This window comes from Schistocerca nitens, chromosome 2 (assembly GCF_023898315.1).
Source record: "Schistocerca nitens isolate TAMUIC-IGC-003100 chromosome 2, iqSchNite1.1, whole genome shotgun sequence".
Classification (NCBI taxonomy): Eukaryota; Metazoa; Arthropoda; class Insecta; order Orthoptera; family Acrididae; genus Schistocerca; species Schistocerca nitens.
Genome location: NC_064615.1, coordinates 734251029 through 734267156, shown reverse-complemented (window position 1 = coordinate 734267156; position 16128 = coordinate 734251029). Strand labels below are relative to the sequence as shown.

The following is a 16128-nucleotide window of genomic DNA, read 5'->3' as shown; positions in this document are numbered from 1 at the left end:
TTGGTCACACTGACCACGGAAACAGCACAGCGCCAGACCATGTCAGGGTGTAATACAAGTCACCACTGCGGAAACCCCTCCCTCGCAACATGCTGCGTGGACAATATTCCAGCCAGTGTAGCAGGCGGTAGGGGTCCGCATGTGAAAACCAAGCTTGGTCCGGTGGCGGACCGGAGGTTTCCGTTACGTCAGCTTATCACCTCTCCATCTTTTGCAGTGGAATGTGGCAGCCATTCCTTTGGTTCGCCTGCCTTCAGGTTACGGTCACCGATTTCGAGAGGTAGCGCGGTAACACACAAAAGCTTTTCTTTAAATGAACTTCATAGAGCATCAAAATAGCGGTAGAGATAGATACTATTGGATTACGACAGGTAAGCTGGGAAACGTTTGTAAATAAATACTTGTCATTTCATGAGCGGAGTACACGATATGAAGAAGTAAATGAAAGGATTAAGTTCCTACAGTTCCCTCTTAACTCACAACTGAATGGAAAACTAAGCGCAGACTTGTAGAGAGAGAGTGAGAGAGAGAGAGAGAGAGTGAGAGAGAGAGAAAGTGAGAGAGAGACAAGGGGCGGGGGGGGGGGAGAGGACATCTTACTTAGAGACTTATACCATAATATTCTTCTCGGGTGTGCAGCCGGTTCATAACGTCATCTTGACACAATTTTCAGCGTTCCATCTGGCCACCATCTTCAGGTGAGTGTGCTGGTACACGATCTCGCCGGAACTGACTTCTCAGCGCAAGCAGAGGCCCCTATACAGGGTGTTACAAAAAGGTACGGCCAAACTTTCACGAAACATTCCTCACACACATTTCGTCAGTATGTACTGTACTTCCTCGATTCACCGCCAGTTGGCCCAATTGAAGTAAGGTAATGTTGACTTCCGTGCTTGTGTTGACATGCGACTCATTGCTCTACAGTACTAGCATCAAGCACATCAGTACGTAGCATCAACAAGTTAGTGTTCATCACGAACGTGATTTTGCAGTCAGTGCAATGTTTACCAATGCGGAGTTGGCAGATGCCCATTTTGTGTGGATTAGCACGGGGCAATAGCCGTGGCGCGGTACTTTGTATCGAGACAGATTTCCAGAACGAAGGTGTCCCGACAGGAAGACGTTCGAAGCAATTGATCGGCGTCTTAGGGAGCACGGAACATTCCAGCCTATGACTCGCGACTGGGGAAGGCCTAGAACGACGAGGACACCTGCAATGGACGAGGCAATTCTTCGTGCAGTTGACGATAACCCTAATGTCAGCGTCAGAGAAGTTGCTGCTGTACAAGGTAACGTTGACCACGTCACTGTATGGAGAGTGCTACGGGAGAACCAGTTGATCCGTACCATGTACAGCGTGTGCAGGCACTATCAGCAGCTGATTGGCCTCCACGTGTACACATCTGCGAATGGTCCATCCAACAATGTGTCAATCCTCATTTCAGTGCAAATTTTCTCTTTACGGATGAGGCTTCATTCTATCAAATTGTAAATTTTCACAATCAACGTGTGTGGGCTGACGAGAATCCGCACGCAATTGTGCTATCACGTCATCAACACAGATTTTCTGTGAACGTTTGGACAGGCATTGTTGGTGATGTCTTGATTGGGCCCCATGTTCTTCCACCCACGCTTAATGGATTTCATACGGGATACACTACCTGTGCTGCTAGAACATGTGCCTTTACAAGTACGACACAACATGTGGTTCATGCACGATGGAGCTGCTGCACATTTCAGTCGAAGTGTTCGTACGCTTCTCAACAACAGATTCGGTGACCGATGGATTGGTAGAGGCGGACCAAATCCATGGCCTCCACGCTCTCCTGCCCTCAACCATCTTGACTTTCATTTATGGGGGCATTTGAAAGCTCTGGTCTACGCAACCCCGGTACCAAATGTAGAGACTCTTCGTGCTCATATTGTGGACGGCTGTGATACAACACGCCATTCTCCAGGGCTGCATCAGGGATTCCATGCGATGGATGGTGGATGCATGTATCCTCACTAACGGAGGACATTTTGAACATTTCCTGTAACAAAGTGTTTGAAGTCACGCTGGTACGTTCTATTGCTGTGTGTTTCCATTCCATGATTAATGTGATTTGAAGAGAAGTAATAAAATGAGCTCTAACATGGAAAGTAGGCGTTTCGGGACACATGTCCACATAACATATTTTCTTTCTTTGTGTGTGAGGAATGTTTCCTGAAAGTTTGGGCGTCCCTATTTGTAACACCCTGTATAGACCGCAGAAGGCCCACAACGCGTGCGCGAGAAGGTGCCGCAACTGCCCCAGTGGTGGAAACAGAGGAGAAATCGAGATATCGCTATCAAAAAATCACGGCACCTTTTCGCGCACGTGTCGTGGGCCTTCTGCGGCCTATATTGGGGCCGCCGCTGCGCTGCGAAGTCAGTTCCGGCAAGATCGCGTTCCGGCACTCTCACCTGAAGACGGCGGCCAGATGGACCGCTGAAATATTGTGTCAAGATGACGTTATGACCTGGTTGCACACCCGAGAAGAATATTATCAATTATTACGCTGGGAAAGCCTTTGTAGTCAGACTTATACCATGATAACGGACATTCTGTTGCTCAAATGGGAAACATAGTATACCCTGTTTGTACCTAGTGCAAACTGCGGTGGCTCTACTTACAGAGGAAATTGTCCACCTTGTATATTTATTAACAAAAGGTGAGCAAAATTGCTCGTACCACTAGCGAATATTTTATGGCGGTGTATTATTGTGCGACTGTTACCTGATCTTAAACTGTATTCTAGCTTTGTCACACGTAATGTGAAACAAAAATTAAGTAGCAACACACGCATAGCTTGCTAAAGATGTCTTTTCTCAGCCTCAAGACAAGAAATTGTAGAGACACTATGGAACTTCACGAAAAACGAAATGCAAAAATGTAATGAGATGTGGGGAAAAAAATTGTGAGGCGTGTGCGCGCTTAAAGGGATGATGCTTTGCAGGTGGCCACCAAAAGCAATGTCTTTGGCAAGGAAACAAAACTGAAGAATTAGTGTCTCACTTATACGTATATATCCAATCACGCAGAGAAGTTTCTTGACGAAACGCAGGAAATTGTCTGTAGAGAACTGATAGTGCACTACTTCCAGTTAATCGATGTTGCTGAATCAGCGGAAGGACCAGTACAAAATCAAGATCAACATATAGAAGCGCCAATATAAGCAACGACAAAGAGTATTTTTTAAAAAAACAAGAAATTACTCATATCTGTTCCCTGTAGCAAAGATGCCCCTCGTGAAATACAACTCATGAAGAGTTAATATCTCTTAACCAAAAGCAATCCTAGAAGAACTAATTTCAAAGATAATGCCCAAATTTTTGCCTGTACGGAGACAAGTATACAAGTTAGGCCTAGCCCACAGCGTGTTCGCCAAACTATGGGAACGCGTAGATTTCGATGTTCTAAGAATATTATACTGAAGAATGGAACAGAAAACTGAGGAACTGTTAAATGAGATCAATGTCGTCTAAGGTAAAGTAAAGGCATGGGAGATGGAATTCTGACGCTGCGTTTGATGAGGGAAGAAAGACTGAGGGAAAGGAAAAATACACTTATTGGACTTGCCTACCTGGAAAAAGCTTTTGGCTTTGTAGAATGACATAAATGTTATAAATTCTGAGAAAAATAGGAATAAGTTGTAAGTATATATATTAAATGTACAGTATTTACAAGAACCGAGAAGGAAAAATAAGTTTGGATTACCAAGAAGGAAGAACTCAAGAAGGCTATAAGACAGGTGTGCATCCATTCACCCCTACTGTTCAGTATGTACATAGAAGAAACAATAACGAAAATAGAAGAATAGATCAAGGGCGGGATTAAAATTCAGGGTGAAATGATACCAATGATAAGATTCGCTGATGGTCTTGCTATCCTCAGTGAAAGTGAAGGAGATTACAGGCTCTGTCGAATGGAATGAGCAATCTAATGAGTATAGAATATCAGGTGAGAGTAAACTGTAAAACGACCAGTGTAATCTGAAGCAGTAGCCATGGGAGTAGCGAGAAATTTATCATCAAAATTGGTGATAAAGAAGAACATAAAATTAAGGAATTCTGCTGATTTGGAAGCAAAGTTACCCACAGATAGATAACATTCAATTACAATTTCTAAAATCATTCTGGGAAGTTATAACAGAACGACTATTCACTTTCGTTTGTAGAAGGCACAAGTCTGGCGATATACAATCTGACATTTGGAAAAACGTCATCCACACAATTCAGAAAATTGCAAAAATAACTAAGTGCGAGATTTATAGCGGAATCAGCTTAAAAGCTCTTGCATCGAAGTTGGTGACAAGAATAATTTGTAGAAGACTGAAAGGTAAACTTGAGGACACCACAGATGACGACTAGCTTGGCTTTAGGAAAGGTAAAGACAACGGAGGAGGCAACTTTTACGTTTCGGTTGATAATGGAACTAAGACTAAAGGAAATTCAAGACACATTCATAGGAGTTGTCGACCTGGAAAAACCGTTCTCCAATGTCAAATGGTGCGATATTTTCTAAATTTGGAAAAAAATACGAATAAGTTCTGGGAAAAGCGAGTAGTATACAATATGTACAAGAACGAAGACTGATCAGTAAGAGTGGAAGATGAAGAACGAAGTGCTTAAATTAAAGAGGGTGCCAGAGATGGATGTAGTCTTTCGCCCCTTCTGCTCTTTCTATATATAGAAGAAGCAATCACAGAAATAAAATAAAAGTTCGAGAGTGGAATTGAAATTCAGGGTGAAAGATATCGATGATAAGATTCCCTGATGACATTGGCATTCTCAGGGAAAATGAAGAAGAACAGCAGGATCTTCTGAATGTAGTGGACAATCTAATGAGTACAGAAAATGGAAGGAGCAAGGAGAACATAAAAAACAGACTATCATTGGCAAAAAGGGCATTCTTGCCCAGAGAATTATACTACTATCTAACTTAGGCGTTAATTTGAGGAAGAAATTAATCAGAATGTAGTTTGGAGCACACCACAGTATGTTGGTGAAACATGGACTGTGGGAAAACCGGAAAGAAGGGAACAGAATCATCTGTGGTGTGGTGCTACAGAAGAATATTCAAAATTAGGTGGACTGATAAGGTAAGGAATCAGGAGGTTCTCCGGAGAATGGGCGAGGGAAAGAATATATGGATGACAGCGACAAGAGGAAGGGGAAGGATGGTAGGACAACTGTTATGACATCACGGAATAGCTTCCATTTTACTAGATGGCGTTCTAGAGGGTAGAAGTGTAGAGGAAAACGGAGATTAAAATATATCTAGGAAATAAATGAAAACTATGTTCCAAGTTCTACTCTGAGATGTTGGCACAGAAGAGGAGTTCGTGGCGGACCGCATCGAACCAGTCATAAGACTGATAACTCAAAATACAAATCGATAATAAAATAAAATGAAGACTGTACAGTTTCGTCAAGTCAAGTTTTATGACTGGCAGCAGTCGTCAGTGTCATTCTTCGGAGTAGCACTCCAGGCAAATGTTAAGTCGAAAATTCTTTATAATGAAATAGTGTCTATTTATTTCAGATCCTGATATAATCTTCTCTTTACAAGTCTTTCCAAAATATTTTGTTGTAATATTACACACTTTATTTGCCTGGGATGCTAGGTCCTTCCTGCTGATTGATCACTACGACGCCAGTAACAGGCAGACTGCCGTTTCAGATACCTTCCAATATGATAGTTTACAAGATGGATGGATGGCTCTGAGAACTATGAGACTTAACAAAAAAATGGTTCAAATGGCTCTGAGCACTATGGGACTCAACTGCTGAGGTCATTAGTCCCCTAGAACTTAGAACTAGTTAAACCTAACTAACCTAAGGACATCACAAACATCCATGCCCGAGGCAGGATTCGAACCTGCGACCGTAGCGGTCTTGCGGTTCCAGACTGCAGCGCCTTTAACCGCACGGCCACTTCGGCCGGCTATGAGACTTAACATCTGAGCTCATCAGTCCCCTAGAACTTAGAACTACTTAAACCTAACTAACCTAAGGACATCACACACATCCATGCCCGAGGCAGGATTCGAACCTGCGACCGTAGCAGCAGCGCGGTTCCTGACTGAAGCGCCTAGAACCGCTCGGCCACACGGGCCGGCTAGTCTACAAGAGTTAACTCAAATATATGATAACCTGTTGCAGATAAGGCTCTCTGAAATCTCACAGAACCTGTGCTTTCGCTGTCTTCGCATGGGATGGTGCGATGTGAATAGGGAGGTGCAGTGTGAGAGGTTTATAGACGTCCATCGTAATGTGGAATTTCACATGAACGACAGAAAAAGGCACGTCTATATTTCTCAGCATGCTGATAAATGCGAACCAATGAGATGCAAGACTGCTTCCTGCGTCATATGCCGAAGCCATCAGAGGCCACTTTAAAATACAACTTTCAGAAGCCAAAGTACGGTAGTCAGCGATTTTTGTATTTGAACATGCATTTAATAAAAATATGCTAGTTGTATAGGTTAATTGGCGTCTTTAGCAACTCTAACAGAAGTCTTATCAAGAACAGATTTGTTCCGCTTTATTTTAAAGCACCTTCCAGTATTCTGTAACAATATGGTTTGTTCTCGTACAATTCTGTTTATTATGATCATTATCACTTGGCATCCTTTACTTACTGCTATAAACAGTTTTTATTCTCTAAGTTATTCACGGTTTTGTTGTTGTTTATTGTATTCTTCTTCGTCTTCCACATGTATGTGTTGACGTTTTACACACAGCACTTTCCATGCTCTTAACACATTCGAATTTCTGTGTTGGGAATTATTGCTGTCCTCTCGCCTTTTCGAGTGTTTTGTTTCGCTATTGCGTGATGTGTTCGTCTTTTATGTTCTGATAGCGGTGGAAGCATCTCCTATTGTTCTGTGGGTGTTTATATTTTCCGACTGGGAGAGAGAGAGAGTATATCTACCGTCTATTTTTCACGAAGGCTATACTGGCCGACAGCTATTTTGTGACAATCTTTTTGTTGTGTCTGTTGCGTCTCACTGTCTCCGCCATATGGTGAGTAGCAACTTTTCTTTTCATAATATTAATACAGTATATTGTATTTTGCTGGTTCTATTTTCTAGAAGTTCTTTCTTCGGTTTTGTTCATGAAGATATTTGCCAACTTCCGCGACATTAGGGATCCCACTGGCAATCCTTCTTTTCGAAAGAATTCTTTGTTGAATTCAAGGTAATTTTGGTCAATATTGATGTGTAGGAGTTTTCTTCTCACTGTTATGTGTTCTTGTGGTAACTAATTGCAAGTATCTTGTTCTTGTTATATAATATTGATTGTTTCGTTGACGGGGATCGTGGAGTACACATTTACTACATAAATTAAGACCAAAATAGCTTTATCTGGAATGTCTAAGTCATTTATGAGGTTTATTAGTTCTTCTGTGCTTTTAACTGCTCTGTTATATTTTGTTGTGTACTGTTGTGTGAGCCTGTTTAGCACATGTCTAATGAGGGAATATATGGGTACTTTCCTGTGGTTAATAACAGGTCTCACTGGAGTATTTGCTGTATGACCCTTTGGGTGGCCTCGTCCTGGTTTTGTGAGTACAAGAATCAACTGTTACAATTCTCCTTTTCACCTCTGTCACCGGATCTCAGTATCATTGAGCCTTTGTGGTATACTTCGGAGAGAACAGTGCTCGATCGCTATTCATCCCCAACATCGTTACCTGCATGAGAATATTTTGCAGGAAGAATGATACAACATTGCTTTGAAAACAATACAGGACTTGTGTATTTATCCATTGCGAGACGACTGAAAGGGGTTTTGGACGCCAGAGGGTTTTTTACACCGTAGGCATGGTAAAGTGTTTTTGACTCTTAAAGATTGTATACATTAAAATCCATCCTTCTGTATACTGTGTCTTGTAGTGCTTAATCCACAAATATTCAACAGCCTCGTTTACAAACCAAACATCTTCATACGGGCCAAAATAATCACTTAGTGAGGTGAGTGGTTAAATAAAATTAGCTAGTGAAATGTGGTATCTCACTTATTTAAACGCAATGTGACAATACTCTGCAATAGACACAAGCAGACTTGAAAAATTTATCTTTCCAGGAAAACAACTAACAAAATACGGTATCTCATTTCTTTAAACGTCAAGTGAATACATTCCACAAGAGAGATGCAGACTGTTACTTCTATCTTGGTACATTTTTTATGCAGGAGAACTGATAATTAACTTGCCTGAAAACGGAGATCTCCAACTGGTGGCTCCGCATACGGAATGCCTTGGAACATGTACATAGGAATGTTTGTGTACGTTTTAGATAACTGGCCCCTCAGGGTGCCTTCTTGCGTTTCCACAGTTACATACTCTTGGGCCTGCAAGAAACGGAAAGAACATTAAAATCCGCTCCAAGGAAGAGTGGAAGAGTGAACGTGGCAAAAACTAGAACTAATAAATATATTTGAAGACATGAATGTATCATGTTAATACTACACTTGCAGATATAAATGTATTGTGCAACACAATTAAAAGATCACTGTCTTGACAGCCCACAATTGCTTTCCACTACGAAAGTTTGCTCAAAGGTGCCTACAACATTCCTCTGTAAATGTGCAAAAGTGTGACGCACTGCTACGTCACCTCCGCGTTCGAAAAGCAAAGTGTCGACGCCGGAGGAAAAATGGCCAGAGATCAGAAGTTCAGGTGATGTGTAAGGTTGATAAATGATGTGTCATACCCGTCAAATTTCACCACAATTCGGCCCAGTAACACGGTGGACCTGTTACACAATAGGAAGGTCGTCACACACCCTCCCTCCCAAATTTCACCCCTTTTTTTGACGCTTCTGTCACGGGGGTCAGAACCGCGACGTGCAACATAGAAATCAAGCGGTTTTCTTATGAGTGGCTGAGGAAAGCATTTCAGACTCACCGTCGCTCAGAATCAACACGAAAAGGCCTCAAGGGCTGGCAAAAAGGGCGTAAATGGAACCACTCTCTTCCCCTGGGCGGTCGTAAACGACAGTTGACATTCCGAAGAGCAACTGGATGAATTTCTCGACAACCTTTGACACTGATCGCCCCTCCAGACGTTTATAAAACCATTCTTCGAATTTTGACAGCAAAAGGGTGCTTAAGTATTTTCAGCCCTCCTATTTTGCGCCCTCCCAAGGCGGTATTACAGGAGCGGTGGAGAGGGGGGGGGGGTCGAGTGTGTCTTCTTAAGACTCCTCTCCGCCCCCCGCCCCCCGCCCCTCCCTGTCCGCAGTTCGGCAACAACTTCTGTGGCAACTGCCCACATATACTGATAATTTTAAAAAAATGTGGTTTTAGAGAGAAAACATGAGAAATAGCCCCATCCACCTGCAGTCAGGCAACCACTGAACTGCCTTACGATTCTGCTGGCCAGGTTGCAGGCACCTAAGACTGTTTCACCGTTTTTATCTAAGGGCACATCATCTAATAAATTCTCAATAAACGTGGGCCAGTGCCAAGAGAGTGTTACCGAACTGGGGTTGGCGGTTGCCTGGCCTTAGAAGAATGTTTTGCTGTTATATTAATGCATGTGTCAGTATTGCAACCCCCCGTAATCACGCCACAGGAGGGCGCGAAACTGGAAGGCTGAAAAATTGTCAGCCCACTTTGCTGCTTTCGACCACGTTCAAATTTTGGCAAGAGGTTCTGAACAGTCCGTAGTGTTACCAACATGTACACGAGAGCAAATTTCGCGATCGCTCCACTCCACGGGGGTGCGATGACGCTGAGTGGCGATACAGCCCCAAAGTGTCCTTAGAAAAAGAACTGAAACATTCGGGGGTGTCAACAGTGATAAAGTTTGCCTGGAACGTCGTGCTGTCGCTCATCGGAATGCCAGCTGCCGTTTCCGAGCGCGAAATGGGTGGGAATCAACGGCCCAGGAAGGGGGTGGTTTCATTGACAACCTTTGTGCCACCCCCTGAGACTTTTTTGTGTCAATTCTGAGCGGCGGTGTGTCTGAAATGTTTTCCTCGGCCACCCGTAAGGAAGCCGAGTTATTTCAACGCTGGGCGTCGCGGGTCTGGTTGGCTCTGAGCACTATGTGACTTAACTTCTGAGGTCATCAGTCGCCTAGAACTTAGAACCAATTAAACCTAACTAACCTAAGGACATCACACACATCCATGCCCGAGGCAGGATTCGAACCTGCGACCTTAGCGGTCGCTCGATTCCAAACTGTAGCGCCTAGAACCGCACGGCCACTACGGCCGGCGTCGCGGGTCTGACCTTGGTGGCAGAGAAGTCAAAAGAAGGGATGAAATGTGAGTAAGACGGACTGTGACAACCTTGTCATCGCGAGACAGATCCACGGTGGCAGGGGCAGAAAGGTGATGAAATTTAGTGCCAATTTGACATCAGTAACCCGCCTTACACCTCACCAGGACTTCTGAGCTCTGGTCGTTTCTTCGCACGTGTCGACACCTTGCTGTTTGAGGCATCGTCGAGACCGACGATGACGTCACAAGGCGTAGCGCTTCTGCGCAGTTACCGAGGAACGTTGAAGACAGCTTTGAGGCAAGTTTCAAACTTTTGCGCCACAGTGGCGGACAATTGCGCGGTTTCAAAAAGTGAGCCTTTAATTGTGTAGCACAGCATATTGAGGTGTGTCATAAAGCAAAATAGTAAGTTAAACATCCAATGCGTCACAAAAATTCATAGGTCACGCACTGTACATTCAATATCTATGTACACTGAAAGCTAGTGCCTTGAGCCAATAAAATACAGAAGTATTTACAATAATGTTCAACAGTTTTATACAGATGAGACAATATTTTCAAGCACTATATCCCTAGTCACTTGATGCTGAGCGTACATGAGTCCCTGAGTATAATAAAAACAGTTACGAAGGCTGACGAGTCTGAAGAAAAAGAGTTATTTTTTCATTTAAAAATGTTAATACTTTCATTTGACTGAATATACAACATGCTGCCTTGGCTTGTAATTATATTTGGCAACATAAAGTTCCAGTCAATAAGTGAAATAGTGAAAGATAAGGAGTATCTCTGGGAAAGATTCGATATGATTTAGAAACATTTGACAAACACAAGAACAAAATTGTCAATGAGCAGGCTGCAGTAATTATGAAAGTAACTTAACTGTTACCCAAAATTATGAATTTGTCAACACAAAGCAAATGGTACGCTTGTAAGAAGCGTCCCACTTGGCCTGGACGGAACCCCGATATCCAGTGCAGCAGACAGGAAGATCGCCTTCAGAACAGTTCATATAATTAGAAACAATGACGCCACTGATGATTTTTTTTAAATTAAAAAGTTAGTCTAGGTAATGATGGTACAGATAAGATGTTGTCAATAATAGGGTACTGAGGAAGGTAGCAGAGACATGTCGGCGTACCTCTTGAACTTTATGTCGTGCCATGAAATAATTTAGAAGGCAAATTCAGCGATCTATGTACATAATTTGTACGGAAAATTTAGCGAACATCGTCAGAGTAATGAAACAATAAGTGGAAACGTAGTTTTACTATGTGAGGGGCGAAAATTTAGTAACCGATAAACATTTTTCCATCCATCATTTTGTGGAGGTAGTCAGCGAGAAAAATTACGTAAAGGTTTGTAATTCTGCGTAAAGTTTGGTGGAGGTCGCTAAGTGCTCTCATTTTTAAATACTGGACGAATAAAAAGCAGTATTGTGTGTGTCACGAAGTACGCTGCTTCAAGACGAAAACACAATTTCTGAATCAATTACGAGTATTATTGTGTTAAACTTTTAAGAGAAGATTAAATCTCATAATTAGAAAATTGGGACACCATTTACGTTATTAAATTCGATCAGGAGTTAGGTGAAGTATTGAAAATCCCTTTTTTGTTGCCCCTGCAACCGTTTGATAGGAAACCTGCAAGTGGTTCTTGCTTCTGTGTTCTGCAACAGTCGATTCGTTAATAACACAGATGCTTTACACATGTTGGAATTTAATGCATCTCTCCTATGCATTTGCATTTTGGTGACTGTCAAGGGGTGAACCAAACTGGAGATAAGCTCCCATAGACCCACTTATTTATTTCACAATATTCCATTACAGCACAAAGAAAACGGACAAAGGCTGATGAAAGAGCACTGAAGCAGTCAAAGATCATTTTGTCAGTTGGTATCATGATGGCCGTTGCTCCTTTGGATTCCCAAGAAATAATCAACACAGATTATTTGGAAGAAAAGTAGTACCACAAAAGGACCCTATTATGTTCCATTATTGGATCGTTTGAAACTTGTGTTGGCTGAAAAATGACAAGGGTTTGCACGTAAAAAACTTCTCGTTAACCAGGCTAATGCACCACTCCCACAGATCAGGGATCACAATGGCGAAAGTGCATGAACTGGGTTTGTAATTTGTTCCTCATCCAACCCATGCGTCAGACTATCCCCTAGTGACTTTTTCCTGCCCGTAACTTGATACTTTGGTTTTCTGGGAAGAAATTTTCATCAAATAAGGAAGTGACAGTTCCAGTCAACGAGTATTTTGTAGAGCCTGAGGGAATCTGTTTTTCCGATGGGACGAAAAAGCTGAAGTACAGCTCGACCAAGTGTATATCCTTCAAAGTAGATATATCGAGCAGAAAGGTCGTTTATTAAGGAAACAAACATTTTTAATTAATTTTTTACCAGACTTATCACATTACCCTCGTAGTGACTTGAAAGTAACAACAAATAATGTCCACACTCTTGACTGGTAATACCGATTGTTCTCCGTGAGCTCTTCGAACCACACGCCGTGGTCACAAGTTTCAATCCTACGCCTCCAAATGTCGCTGCAGTCGCTCGTCATGCGCGAACAGTCTGTGAACGCAGTAACAATGGAGACGTGTGGAACGTGTTGCTAGTGGTACCAAGAAAGCAATCACCAGTTACTGTAAGAAGACGTTTCAGAACGGAGTACCACATAGCTCTCCGTCGGGCAAAGACTATAAAAGCATGGTACGGAAATAGGTTGTGTGGCATGTCGAGGGAAAGATCAAGGTCCCTCACGGCTACAGCGACTGAAGACTGACATCTGATGGGATACATACCGTCGGACAAGAGGAAGCTACAGCGAACATTGTAGAAAGGATTTTTATGTTCTTTGAGATTAAGAAATAAGAATACATTATTGCAGGTAAGTAAATCTACTGCGTTATTTCATATTACTTTCAGGTAACTAAATTAGAATCACCATGTACTATGGTCCCTTAAAAGCCCCGAAAAGATATTTATGAAACTGATACAATGGATCAGCAAGACCACCTCTCGGAAGAAATGTGGGATAAGATGTTCGAAACTGATGAAGAAAGTGAACCAGTAGATTGTCTCACAATCGATCACATAGATATGATCACCAGATAGCGCGATATGGCGGCATGGTTAGATACTGCTGAACATAACACAACAAAACCTCAAGTTATGCATGAATCTGTTGGCGTCCAAACGCGAATACTATTGAAAAGCATCTTTAATCATCAATTGAATATGAAAGTGCTAATACTTTTTAATCACATATATAATGAAACTCTAATTGACACAAAGCAACCTGACTTATACCCAAACCGTGTTCCAAGGGATGTCATACTGACACATCGGAGGCTGCAGGCAAAGTGTGACGGGGGGAGGCACAGCTCGGCTAGCCATCACACAGGAAATGGCTCAGTATATGCGACGTGCTGTTTTATTGGCCAACTGTGGAGCGCAAACTGGTATGTTTGAGTGTAAATTGGGAGGTTAGTATTGCTACGTTCTGACGGAAATGAACTGTTCTGATCTACCCTCAGGCATTCGAAAATACATAAAAACCCTTCCGTGTCATGCAACGAGAGTATCAAGACCTAGTAATGGGAAAGGAAGATGCCCCTGATATTAAGAGCAGTAAAAGAAAAGCATCGCCCAAAGTTCCCAAGCATCGCCATGTGTTCAAATTTTGACATCGAGACTAACAAAGCTATGACGTAGGTAGTTCATAAAAAAAAAACAATTATGAAAGAGGAACCACGTACTGTGCAATATGGCATAGTCTGTACAGAAGGCTCACTTTCAGATGTCAAAGAAGCGGTAAATAAAAGTTTAGTAAAAACTGGGGAGTGGTCACTGAACCTTTAGATTTGTAGCCTAGCCACCGAGCCACCCACACATTTCTCCATGCAGTAAGATGTCAGTCAGTTTGGTCAGTCTCCTGTAGTAGAAACCGAACCGACTGCAGCCTTCAATCCTTTGTCTCAATGCTGTATTGTTTTGAGTGCGTGTGGACAGCACCAACCAATACTCTTATCAATACACGGCGATGTGTGGTCTTCAAGACTAACTCACGTGATTTCCAGTTTTGACCTGACTTGTATTACAACAATAAACATAAAGAATTTCTCTAAAAAGAGTAATAGTGATCCTGATGCGTTTGTATAGATGTTCCTAAAATCCATAAAAAGTCTTGAATCATCAACCAAAAAAGAAACTTTACAAGCATCACAAAATTGAAACGTGAACTAAATAATATGCAGCCTCGTGATGATCGCATGATCCACGGCAGATCGATGATACAACGCTTTAATCACTGGCCAACTTACAGTATGTTCCTGATGTAGGCTGAAATGCTGAGAGAAGGTACACTTGTTCACTCTCTTACAAAAGTTTAAGTAATGAGGCTATTTTCAGAGTCTGTTGTACAAACGTTATCTTCTCAGTACATACAGAGACAAAATTCCTCAAATATAATTTATTCCCTAACAGTATTTTACCTCATACTATTAGCTAACATCCCAGCTATTTCTGTGGCACTTAAACTGCGGTGCAAGACACATAGGTTCCCTAAATTAACACACAAAATGTATTACAAAACAAAATATGCGCCATGCTTTGCGTGACATTATTGACTTACAAATATGAAGACCGGTAACAAAGATAGTTGAACTATGGTTGGTAAGTGAAGAGCTGTGAGAACACCCATGTTGTTCAAGAGTTGCTGTCGCTCTACGCTAACTATGGACAGCTGTGCTTAACATTAGCGCTTACAGATAAATACTCTTATCATGAATCAAATACTCAACAGCGCAATCAACAATATCTTCAGCCTTATCGAACTGCTGTACAAAGTAACAAGAATTGTGAATTAAAGATTTACTCATCCGTTTCGCAGTATGCAGAACCTGCAAAAGCTAAGACTCTTTCATTCACATGGGAGTAACTATCAACCATTATGTAACAAAGAGGAACTGAGTAAATATTATGGAAAAATACATATAAACAATCATCAAAGTTATTCATATGTAACAAATTTTTGTTCTGTTTATAGACTGAAATAATGAGTTTGTGAAGTACGTTCAAATGAATAGTGACTAAACACAAGTTTAAGAAATTACGGATATTACTGTCCCTCGTCAATCAGTTTTTCCCATACAAAATGCCATTTGTTGTATTTCAGTCTTATTTTGTAGTGTGCCTGACGATTTCTCTCTACACGAAGTCTAGCAGCTCAGAGGAATCAAAATATTCGTGCAACTGAACAAACTTCTGCTCACCTAATTTAGTGGAGTATGTTAGCGAACGTGAAGGCAACGCTTTCGAGAAGAAACTCTAGTAGAAGTTGTTGTGGTTCTTCTTTTCCAACTTAGCTTCACATTCGAGGTATATAATTGTGTCCTTTGGATACATGTGTTGATATCTCGTTTCATGTAACCCTATACATTTGTTGATATCGGGAATATGAAAGTGAGACGTTTCTAGTCGTCTCAGTACACCGACGGATAACCTAGCAGCCAGACGTAGACTGTCAGCATTCCGCCTTTCGTTTCATTACCAAATCCGTGAAACAAAAGTTATTTCCACCACAGTGTAACCCGATGATTTAGGAAACGATTTCGCCGCCTGGAAAACGTGAAACACTGTAAACTGCGAGCAGCTATTATAAAACGATCTTAGTGAAATTTTATGGTGCGTATTCAAATGAATAAAGTTGATTCAAGTTTTAAAAAAATTAACACTGAGTGGAATAATTATTTACTGCAATAAGCATGTGTAGGCTGATCTCGTCCTTTGAGCGATCGTGGAACCAAGGAATGTTGTATGGTCAGGAACAGTGGGTGGCAGAAACATAGGCGCATAAACTTTGT

General features: G+C 41.8%; 1 protein-coding gene across 1 annotated transcript in view; it reads right to left on the bottom strand.

Moving 5' to 3' along the window:
* Window positions 1–14997, bottom strand: part of LOC126236938 (esterase FE4-like) — an 87087-nt gene extending 72090 nt beyond the window's left edge. Inside the window, exons 1-2 of the mRNA XM_049946628.1 lie at window positions 14898–14997; window positions 8243–8380 (exon numbers count right to left, since the gene is read on the bottom strand). Of these exons, the coding sequence (XP_049802585.1) occupies window positions 8243–8380; window positions 14898–14966 (207 nt within the window). The 5' untranslated portion in view covers window positions 14967–14997. The remainder of the gene's footprint in view (window positions 1–8242; window positions 8381–14897) is intronic.
* Between the last annotated feature and the right edge of the window lie 1131 nt (window positions 14998–16128).